Below are 11,858 nucleotides of genomic sequence, written 5' to 3' on the forward strand. Positions count from 1 at the left end.
CTAGATTCTAAGGAAAAAAATCATCAAGGAAAATGAAGGGGTTACACAAATTATAATAATTTATTTAGATGATATTTAAAAAGACTGTTTATTTAGAAGATGTTTGCCATATTTATTGTTTCAGGAAATTTATAAAGCTGCTAATCAGTAGAGAGTTATGCTTTCTATACTAAATGACAAGGAAACTTCCATCCAAAAACTTAATGAGGTTAGTTAGATGTCTACGTAGGCAATAGTTATATAGATTTTACTTCTAAGTGGTTATTCATTGTATATTTTTCAGGATTTTTCTAAACTTGACGAGGATTTAGATAATCACGAGAAAGATAATGCTAATTTACTTGAACAAACTAGCTGCCAAAGATAAGATCCTCAAGGAACATGAAGAGGTTAGTAAGATGAAAGTTTCTAGTTACACAGCTGTTAAATTTGGTAATTTGTAGACTGGTTAGCAGTATACTGTGAGTAGGATTACATATTAATGAAAGATGTAAGCATTATGTTGAATTTGAAACAACAAGTTATTTATTTAATTAGCATTTGCCCATCTACTCAAAATTTATGAGTTTGTCTCCACTTTTACAGCACATCAAATTTGACCCTTGCTTTCAAAGGCTCCTCAAATAGATTTTTTGTTGGGTCAGCGTTGATAGCAGGAGTCTTGCAGCTATATTCCCTCTCTAATCTATAAATTTTATCCCCACTTTAAGAACTCGATAGCTGATTCTTTGGCAGTTAGCTTTATCAGACCTTAATTGTAACTTTTTAACTGAAGTTAGTATTCAAAAAGGTTACAAAAGTATGTTATTATTTTATTTTAATATTTTTTCTTTGCAGACTTTACCTAAGATAATCTAAAACTCACCACTACAGTGGGTGTATGACTACATTCATGCATGCAGAATTGCTTAGCTCTTGAAGGTTTAATAACTGGGATGAACTAGGCACATTCATGGGAAATCTGGTGACAACGACATCATACAATGTCATTTTCTCAAACTGTGACTTGCATGAGTTTTTGATTATGAATTTATTTGCCAACTTGATGGTTCAATTTTTGGTCAGATATGCAACAACATAGTAACACATATATCTCATCTGGAGGTGAGTCATTCTTATATATGTTGTCATACTTAACCAAAATCAGTTGATTCTTATTGTTTCCACTTTGTGTTGTAGATGGGAAAAATGGGTCAAGGAAGCATTCAAGATTGTTAAGAAATCAGTGTTTTGGATCTTTTTGGAAGGACTGGTTCCTATGTTAGCTGGAGGATTTATAAAGAGGTACTGGATTAGTTTGGTTGTTACTACAGCTTCGGCATTGGCCATGCAGTGCGGAAGGACAACATTGTGGAAAAACTCCTATAAGATCTCCATGTCGTAAACCGTGATAATTGTCCTACTTGGCATACTTGTAATTGCCGTAGCTGCTGCTATCAAGATTAGTGATTGATTTGACTAAGTATTTCATTATTTTCTTTAAATTATTTGTGTTGATACAAACTTGTCTCTCTTCCTTAAGTAGTTAGGTTGCATTTGGAAAAAAAAATTGAAGATTTTATGGGTTTCAAGGCTTTGATTCAGGTTTTAGAACATGGTTTGAGAATATAAGATACTGTGGGTTTCAAGGCTCTGATTCAGGTTTTAGAACATGGTTTGAGAGCCCATATTTTAAGCTCGAGTCTATACGACCCTTTAGTTGCATCACCGACATGACAGATCCTCCGGCGTTGCGTGTATGCCTCTCAATGGACTCATCCCATGCCTCTCCGTCTCCGACTCTGATGCTTGCAGTACCACGGTGGCTCTGCGTTATTTCTTTCCAATCTCTCTAGCTCCTTCACGGTAATGCTGGAAAAAGAGGAATATTTCCGAACTCAAGGCTCGCCACTGCTTTAGAAGCTCTCGTCAAGCTCAGCTCTACACTCATCGGTGTGAAAGTAACAAGGCCCTTACCTGATTTGAGAAATCTATGCCTTTGTGTCACTGCCATATGTACGTTTCAAAAATCTTACCCGAGAAGACCTCCACTTGCGATCTATCCAACGTCAAACACCATCCAATCTTGTTCTCAGACCCTGGGTCTCCTACCCAGTTTTATACCGTCTTGTTCATCCAATCTGATCTTCAGCGTCAAAATCCCTTTTTCAGATGTTGTCAATGGTTCACAGCAGATATTGCCGGCCAGCATCCTCCGTCACCACCAAATAAGCTACTTCACGGTCCTAGGCTCTGCTCCATCTCCACGAAACTGCTATGTTTTAGAAGCCAACCGCTTATTACCACTATGGTCCTTCGGTATGACGAGATAACTTCTCTCTTTAATGAAGAGAACATCATCTTTCAGCTCTACCACAAAGGAGATCATCTCACCACCAGAGACAGTTTATTCTTATCGCTCTCAAACCAAATTCATTTGGGTATTTCAACGTCATTTTCAACTACTCTATGTTGTTTCGAACAACAGTTTTAGGGAATCAAGTGAAGCTTCTTTACAGTTCTTCTCAACCCTTCAACGCATCTGTCTTTATCTGTCTTTTATTTCATTGTAAAATAGTTCAACAACGTAAACTTTAGTCATTACAAATATTTCTCTTACAGAAAAGCAATATTATAACTAATTCAGATAATTGGTTATAGAATTACTTTATATTTTATTTTAATACGTGAAAAATACGGGAACACTCTAGCTTTTAAGAAATAAAAAAGAGAGTTTTTTTTTGTGTAGGATCAATACAATGATCAGATGCTTTTATCATGAAGATAATTTGTAAACGTTTTTGTGTGGACTTTAGAAAACATAAAAAGTTCTAATAATTTTTACCTACAAATATAATTCATCTATATAATAATATATAACCATTAAATTTCTTTCAATAAAAAAAAGTTAAAGTATTTTATTTAATTATATATAAATAATTGATAAAGAAAAATACATTGATAAACATATATATTATTTCTCCAATTCTACAATTAGTTACCATAAATCAGTATTTGTAATATTACTTGTGTTATTTGGTAACTTATATTAATTAGTTCTATAGTTACCTTTTATTTTTAGATCTGATTTAAATAGCTAATAAACGTCAACAACCAATCAAATTATAACTATTTTTTTAACTTAACATATTAACAATACATAACAAAAAATCATTTAAGTGACTTCTCAATTAATATATAGTATGATTTATCTCCTTAAAACAAATGATAAATTTGGTTAATGTAAACATAAAAACATGTATTAGGAAAATGGTAGTCTAAGTAATTTCTCTCATAAATTTGGTTAATGTCAACGTAAAAACATTAATTTAATTTTAAATAACTTACTATATAATAATTAAATAAATTATCATATAATATAATTGTAACTGACTTACCATATAATAATTTTAACTCATATGCTTATACTAATAGATGAATTAAATAACATTTCTTGATTAATATAATTTTAAATGACTTACAATATAATTTTTTTGTTTTAAAATAAAAAAATATTTTAATCATTTCTAAAAGTGATAACTTTTCTATGATATCACATTATCATTGGAAAATGATGAGAATTTTTTTTAAATTATATATTTGATTGTTTTGCATTCATTTGAAACATTTTAGAATAAATATAGAGTGAATGAGTGAATTTAATTAATATTATTAGGTTTACATTAATTAGTTTTCTGGAATCTATGATTTATTGTATTCATTACTAATATAAATATTTAAAACCATTTTTTATAATTGTTTTTGTAGTATCATATGTATTTAAATGTATATTATCAATTTATATAATGTAATATATGATATTTAACTGTTTCTATAAATAAATTATATTAATCTTCCTATATATTAATTTAGAAGTCACTGATTTGTTGTTCATATGAGAGTTTTCCAATTAATTGTTATAATTTGATTGGTTGATGGTTTTTAAATTTTTTTGCTTTGGAGAGAGAGGTCATTCTATAAGCAAAACATTAGCATAAATCACTTAATTGGAAACGAAACCATAAGCAAAATATCATTCTAAATTTATTAATTTAAAAAAAATATTCAGGTACAAAATAAATAATCCATTTTTATAATATACAATAGCTAAATTCAAAAATATTTATAATTTGTTACATGAATATATAAATTTGACATAATAACAAATAGTGTTGGAAATTTAGGAATCGTGGAAAACCAACAATTCTTTCCATCCCCCCCCCCCCTCCAAAAAAAAAAACACCAAATGTAATTTAGGAATCTTGGAAAACTTTAAAATATTTAAAAGGATTTCGGAAATTTAATAAAAACATTTCATAAAAATCTAATTTTAGAAAATGTTTACTTTCTGGTAAGTTCGTCAGGCTTTACGGCTAAAAAACCGGAGTCAATACAATTTTATAAATCAATTAATAATTATATTAAAGTGAACTTAAGAAAAGAACCGAAAAATTGTTCGAACCCCCTATATATTCATCTCCTTGAAGCCCATCTCTATAGACTCTTTCATTTGCTCTTTTCTTTGTGTACTAACATTTTCATTTGTTCAAATCCATTTGCTCCTTTAGACACCGATCTCCTTCATGGCTCCGATTGCTGTCGGTAGTGTTTTACCAGACGGAAAAATCTTCCTCTTTGACGAGAACGATCAGCTCCAGACGGTCACCGTTCACTCTCTCTTGGCTGGTAAGAAGGTCATTCTCTTTGGTGTCCCCGGTGCTTTCACTTCCGCCTGCAGGTAAAATTCTACAGACATTCCTTTTCATTATAGTTAATGGATCTAAGCTAATTGATCCTGTTTCGATTTTCTTAATTATTTATCTTTCCCTTTTCCATGAATTAGCTTGCAGCATGTGCCTAGTTTCATTGAGAAAGCGGACCAGCTGAAAGCAAAGGGTGTTAATGAGATCATTTGCTATGGCAGTAAGTATTAGATATGTTTCTATGTCATGTCGGTTCTTTGGTATCGAATCTGGCAAAACTATGTAAAGTTTGCTTGGTTGCTAAGTATTTATAAGACATCATTTACATGGATTTTGTTGCAGTGAATGATCCGTATGTGATGAAAGCATGGGGAAAGACATTCCCAGAGAACAAGCATGTCAAGTTTGTCTCAGACGGCTCAGGAGAATACACAAAGCTCCTCGGACTGGAGCTTGACCTTAAGGACAAGGGTCTTGGTATTAGGACAAGGAGATTTGCTATGTTGCTCGATAACCTCAAGGTGACTGTCGCCAACATTGAAACAGGTGGCGAGTTCACGGTTTCTAGCGCCGAGGATATCCTCAAGGCTCTCTAAGAAACTACCATCTGAAAGTAGAGGATCTCTAGCCCGATTTTCAGAATAAGAAGTTGGCATAGTAAATTGGTTTTAGTTGTTTAATTCCTCTTTCTAATTATAATAACGTAGTAATTTTTGAAAGCGCGGTTTGTTTCCAAAGTTTAATAAAACTTTTAATGAATTTTTCAATAAGTAGTTTATTGATTTAGGAACATTTTTCAATAAAACTTTCTATTTTTACAAATGATTTAACTCCTTTTAGTGGGGTATATATATGGTTTATAGATGGAATAAGATATAAGCAGTATTTTATATCTGATCCGGACCCACGGTCGAACCGGTAAACTCGGTGGCTGTATATAATCTGGACTGGTTTATGTTCTTCATGTAGCGTTTTATCAGAGGTTTTATCAATTGATATGTAGGTCTACAGAATTCAGATTTAATGAAAATGTATTAATTTAAATCCGATAAAATCCACAAACCCATTATTACCCAATGAACAAGTTGACCTGAAAAAAAAACCAGGAAAATCTTATCATATGTTTTTCAAAAATTTATTAAAGTTCTCTTATAGTAGATAACTAGCTTAAGACCCGTGCAATTGCATGGGATGAATGTTATATGTAAAACTAATTTTTATATATTATTATTTATTTGTATTCATTTACGTATTATGTATATAACTAAATTAGAGTAAAGACATAAATCAAAACAATACATCTTTTTTATTTACGATATTTTTTTGGTAAATAAATCAAAACAATCATTTTATTTATTTTATATGGTATATAACTAAATTTCAATGATATGGACATAGATATATAGTATATTTTAATATGAATATTTATTATTGAGAATTCATACTCATATCATAAACACAAAATTTATAATGTGCGATTTTTTAATGCAAATTTCAAAATTAAAATAGTAAGGTTTCAATAATTTTTCAATACAAATTTAGAAATTATCATATTTAAGTATTATTATATGTTATATAGTTTAATTTTAAACTATATTATTATATAATATGAATGTATATTAAATGAGACTTCATATTCATACGATTTATGATCATTTGTATCTTATTATTACCAAAAAAAATTAAACCATTGATCACAAAATTTTAGTGTGAGACATTTAACGTTTTTAATAATTTATTGTCGTTTTAAAAATTCAAAATATAATATATAAAAAATTTTATTTTTTATTATATGGTTATTGTAGTTGTTAAAATATCTTCTAATAATATAAAATTAAACAAAAAAGAGCTAAGATACAAAAATTACTATCAAATATTTATTATTCATAATCATTAATTATCATATATACGTTAATCATATTAGGCAATTTTGTAACTTTTATTTAAGGAAAGTGCGAGAATATTCTTTTGTACATTTAATAGTTAGTTTAATAAAAAGTATAATATAAGTTAAGATGGACCAACCTATTTCTCTAAGAATTCTAAATTTCATTCCCATGGTGACACGTGGCTACAAAATAATGTTGTAATGTTTCTCAATTAATATATAAGCGATCTTATTATATAAAGTAGATTTTCTCTCTTTTCTCTTACTGCCACATCATTAAATAGGGGAGGGAGAATTCGTAACGTATCCAACTCTATAGCAGATTTGTTGCTTTCTTCCAATTCTTCATGATTGGGCTTGTACGAAATATTTTTGGGCTTCTAAATCGGTTATTTGTATTTTGGATGTTGAGTTTGGAATTGGTGTAATTGGGCTGGTAACAAAAAAACTAAAACTAAGCTTGATTGTCGAGCTCTTCTTCAACCATGGCAATCTTCAGATTATGAAGGTTCATCTCATCTTCTTATTTCTTTATTTATTTAGGTGGATCAACAATGGAGTTTTTGGAGACTTATGGGAGAAGAAACATTTGTGAGGAATCTCTTAAGCGAGCTCCGTTGGTGTTGGTGTCGTTTCGTCTCAGAAGGTCTCCCGTCTAATGGTTACCTGCACCATAAATGACTCATGAATAACTAGTTTACTCAGTGAATCTAAACTCGCACTCCAACAACATATCGATAGCATCCCGAGCAATCAACTCTATTTCTATGCAGTGGAAACATATTCCATAACTAATATTTATATATAAGGCATATCCTTCCATCATTGTCAATCTAATCTTATACCTCGCTTACTATTCACGTCTTTCATATCACTCATATAACTATACATATATATATATATATATATATGCCAGACCCGAGAAACCACATAGGCTAAACGAGTCTAGCGGGTTAGTATCACCAACATTGTCATCGGATATTTTAAGATCAAACATCTAACGTTGCATGCAGCTACACGGCCTCCAAGGACCTCATCATCTTGTCTTCGTGACCTTGTTCCATATCCCAAGACCAATTCACGGTAATAATCATTCATACGAGAATATTTTGGAAGACATGTTTATAAAGACTTAACATGATTAACACTTCCATACTTGTTCATATATATATATATATATATATATATATATATATTAGTACTTGAGAACAAGTACTAAGGCTCGGAATAAACTTCAGATAATATTTCATAAATATTTATTAACTGTTTACACTAAGTAGACACCTCACCAATTCATTATTTATCAAGAAACAATCATCTATAATAAATACTTTCAACCATTAAACACTCATTCATAACTCTTCAATTATCTATCTAGACTCACCTTTGAATCCATGAGATTGACTAAGGAAGACTAGACACGAGCTCAAACTAAACATTCACCACTGGCTGATCACTCCTGAATTAGAGTGAGGACAAGACATGGTCCGACTGGTCATTCCAATCTCTTCGACGAACTGAACCAAGACAGGACACGGTTCTACTGGATGAACAGGTGTGATCTTTTAAGATTATCTCAAACACTGACCTGGAACAGAGCAGTTCGGTATAGATGATCATTAATCTAATATTTCGGTTGTGAAGAAGCAACTTAAATCAGACTAGTTCGGTTCAGGATAAGCTTTATCATTTCAGTTCGAGGAAAGTTCATCTTGGTTTAGTCAAGATCAAACCAAAATCAATTCAGTTTATAATAAAATTAATTTAGTTCGGATTAATTCCAATCAGCTCATGTCAGATTAGTTAACAGTTCCATGAGACTGATTCAATCCAAAACTAAACTAAACTGAACTGTACAAGAGCTTAGCCAACTGATCCATAGAGTAGCTTACGATATCATCAATTGGTTCTGTTCAGAACATGACTGAAGCTACAAACTGATGCTTACCACAACAACTGACAGTTAGATAATCTCGGTTGGAACTTCTCTCCAAACTTTACTCATGGTTGTACTGTTTTAAAAGAGAAAACAATATCGGTCGAACTCAGGTACAGAATATAGCTTATGTTTTTATCCAAACGTAAAGCTTCTCTAAAACTGATCCGAACAAACTGACTGCAGATCTTACCGGTTTAATACTCGACACTGATAAGTTGTGAACTGATCTCGTGAATCTCATGAACCATCTACAAATTTTCCACACACCACAACCACTGATTCAAGGCCCACGAAGGTTAGAAAGGGTCGTCCATTCTCAGTCTCCTCTTCAGAATTTTTCTCTTATTTTTCCTCTTATTTTCTCTCTCAGATTTTCTCTGAAATTTTTCTTGTTTTGCTGAAGGTTATGAACGTCCAGAGGAGAGAAGAAGGTATTTTATATCATAAGGAGTTACTTCAGATAATGATTTTCTCCCACAAAAGACAAAACTGAGGTTAGACAGCTGGAGACATGCTTCAGCACACTAAGCAACACAAGCAGCTGAACATTTTCCGTCTATGAAGAAAGATACAAGCAGCTAAAGCAAACAGCTTGTGACCAGCGTGTGACTTCTAATGAGCAAGCATGTAAGCAAGTAGGCGCAGGTCATGTGACTTAAATACTGAAGAAGCAAGAAGGTGCAACTCTAGTGACTAATTAACAAGAAGCTGAAATTATTTCTGGCCAGTTCTCGACAAAACATTTCCCATCCATCAGTTCCCATCCTGATTTTAGATAAACTCGTCAAGCTTATATAAAACTCGATCATAATAATTAACACTCGGTCAAAATTATCAAGGGAAGGTATTCCAACCTCAAGACAGTCACGTCGACAAATTAACTCACCGGGTAAATTTAACTATTATTTTTTAGTTCCAGTTGACTAATCTTCAATCTGATCTAAAAGAATTTTCTCGATCAAAATTATATCTACTTGTGAGGGTTATTACAAACGGCCACGGACAACGACCAAGTCTTTGAGCCTAACGCTCTCAACATTCCGGCAAAACCAGATCCGGAAACCGCCACCGATCCTACGACAATCAGCACGACTAAAGTGATCAACGCAGCCTCACCCAGCGAGTAAAAAACTCGCGGCAATCAACTGAACTACGAGATGGCTTGATCCTCTAAAGGGGTTTGTAGGCAGCTCGCCGAAAGAAGAGTTCAGCTATCCCCCTCTCTAAAAAGGGGGGGAGTGGGTACGTATACGTATACTCGTATACTCCCATAAGTTTAAGATATTCACACTTGTACTAAATATTTTGAAAAAAAATCAGCAATAGGAAAACACAATATGACTTCTAGTGGCAGATCTTTTTTATCGCAACATTTAATCTCACAACATTACTTACGACAACATTAGCAAATCGAGATTCACTCAAAATGCCTAAGTAAAAAATATAACAATATCGCATAACACAAAAACAAAAATCAATTCTTAAAGCGAATTATGAATGTTCTATTAACCATTCCTTTGTCGAAATTAGCCTTTTTACAAGCATCCCCACAAACCCGCAAAGCAGTATATGAAAGAAACCTTTTTAAAAAGAAAAATTATTCCGTCAAAACTATTACAAATTAATTCCTGGTCATAGTCAAAGTGAGACTCCCGGCCGAAACACGATCCTAACTCTATTTTCTTTACGGAAAAAATCACAATTATTTCAATGAAAAAAAGTATTTTCGGAAAAAGCGAGACGTCACGATTTCTCGAAAATATTATTCCATAAAACAGTTTGTTTGCGACTATAAATCAGCAAGACCATCTTAAAAAACATCCGTCTATTGGTCCCGACCGACAAATCAAAAAGTTCTCTAAACGAACCTATAATCAGACCTTTTCTGTGAAAATGATCTTCTTACATCCCACAAGGATAACATAGTGCGCTATACAAGAAGCCGAAATTTTGGTCATCACCTCCAAACAGTCTTTGGAAGTAGCTCGGTTCCTACCAAGACAAGTCATATAAGCCGATAACAATTCACGGACTTTAAATAGGTACGAATCAGGTTAAAATCGTAAACATGTAAAACGAAAGCCGATTAGTCGTCGCAAAGCCTTAAGCCGATAGTAAACCTAGGTCTTGCCCTAAAGTCAGCACTATGGTCTCTAACATCTCTAGACATGATATCAAAATTGATACGAGATCCTAAAACATGTCTCTTCGTTCATATCTAAACGCTCACGAAACTTCGCAAAAATTTCAAAATTTTCGAATACACTCAGCTTAAAGAAGCAACGACATAACAATTCACTAAGAGTTAGACATGAAGTGACTACTCATATTCTTCCCTCTACACTTATCACAAGTATTCATAAAGCTCTTAAAACGCTAAACTTAAATGCATTAGATAATGCCACGAAGCGGCAGGGATTCACAGCCACATGTGGCCAGTCCCGACAAAGTAAAATGACCATACTTAGCCATAAACATAAGACAGCCACACTCGGCCCGAACAAACATAAGCATAAATATAAGACAAGGGAAAACACACTCCTTTCATCTTTCAAGGATCACATTCGAAATTTCCAGACATCGAAACCCTGAATGTACTCGTGGGCTGGTCCACCTCTCCATCCTCGCCCGCAGTATCAGCCACAACTTCCTCCATATTGGGGGAGACAGGGATGGGGTCCCAAATCCCCGAAATATTTTCCTCAATCGGAGAGTCCATCGACTCGGCGTCAGCAAACTCATCCATGAAGCCATTCATCTTCTTCATCTCGGACTGGAAAGTGTAATCAATGGCCTTCGTATGCCACAAAGTGCCAACGGAGCCTCGACACTCACGAAAAGTGCCAACAAATTCCTAGGCTTCATTAAGTCTCCCAAACTCTGTCGCAAAATGGGCAGCACGGTTATTAACCATAGCAGCAAGTTTCTGCCTCCCTTTCCTCTCTGTACGATGAAGCGCCTTGGCATGCTTCTCAGCTAGCTCTTGGTCACGAATGCTACGTGATGCGGCCTCGCCTTGCAGACGGGCGATCTCCTTCTCCGCCCGATCGGCCTTAAAACGGTGGGTCCACGCATCTCCTGGTAACTTACTTCAACAGCCGAGTTGAACACATGCATGCCCTGCAGATTTCTCCAAATATTAAGAAAGGGACATGGTGTCAAAAATTAACAAAGGATAGAAAACCAACACCATTGATCAATCTAGATCTATCCGCAAATGTTTTTGACCTCGATAGCTTGTCTAAAGTTGGAGGTGGGTCGAGGTTCAGAGAAAGCGAGGCGAAGAAGTCGTCGAAGTTGCAATCCGGGAGGAGAATGTCACTAGTACCACTCCAGTCACCAGATGTGA

General features: G+C 33.6%; 1 protein-coding gene and 1 long non-coding RNA gene across 2 annotated transcripts; one reads left to right on the top strand and one right to left on the bottom strand.

The window, feature by feature from the left end:
* Window positions 1–4,305: 4,305 nt before the first annotated feature.
* LOC103838838 (peroxiredoxin-2B) lies at window positions 4,306–5,504 on the top strand. The gene is made up of 3 exons (XM_009115288.3): window positions 4,306–4,717; window positions 4,823–4,902; window positions 5,025–5,504. Exons 1-3 carry the CDS (start codon window positions 4,563–4,565, stop codon window positions 5,276–5,278), a joined length of 489 nt encoding a protein of 162 aa, XP_009113536.1. The 5' UTR covers window positions 4,306–4,562; the 3' UTR covers window positions 5,279–5,504.
* Window positions 5,505–7,468: 1,964 nt separating this feature from the next.
* On the bottom strand, window positions 7,469–11,037 carry LOC108869836. The gene is made up of 2 exons (XR_004451410.1): window positions 8,700–11,037; window positions 7,469–8,582 (listed from the first exon to the last, which is right to left on the bottom strand). It is a non-coding gene; the product is annotated as an uncharacterized LOC108869836 (long non-coding RNA).
* Between the last annotated feature and the right edge of the window lie 821 nt (window positions 11,038–11,858).

Source organism: Brassica rapa, chromosome A09 (assembly GCF_000309985.2).
Source record: "Brassica rapa cultivar Chiifu-401-42 chromosome A09, CAAS_Brap_v3.01, whole genome shotgun sequence".
In the NCBI taxonomy this organism is placed as follows: Eukaryota; Viridiplantae; Streptophyta; class Magnoliopsida; order Brassicales; family Brassicaceae; genus Brassica; species Brassica rapa.

Coding starts and splice junctions, on each gene's coding strand:
- LOC103838838 (XM_009115288.3), top strand. CDS start 4,563: ATGGCTCCGATTGCTGTCGGTAGTGTTTTACCAGACGGAAAAATCTTC. Junction 4,718..4,822: donor GCTTTCACTTCCGCCTGCAG/GTAAAATTCTAC, acceptor TCCATGAATTAG/CTTGCAGCATGTGCCTAGTT. Junction 4,903..5,024: donor TGAGATCATTTGCTATGGCA/GTAAGTATTAGA, acceptor ATTTTGTTGCAG/TGAATGATCCGTATGTGATG.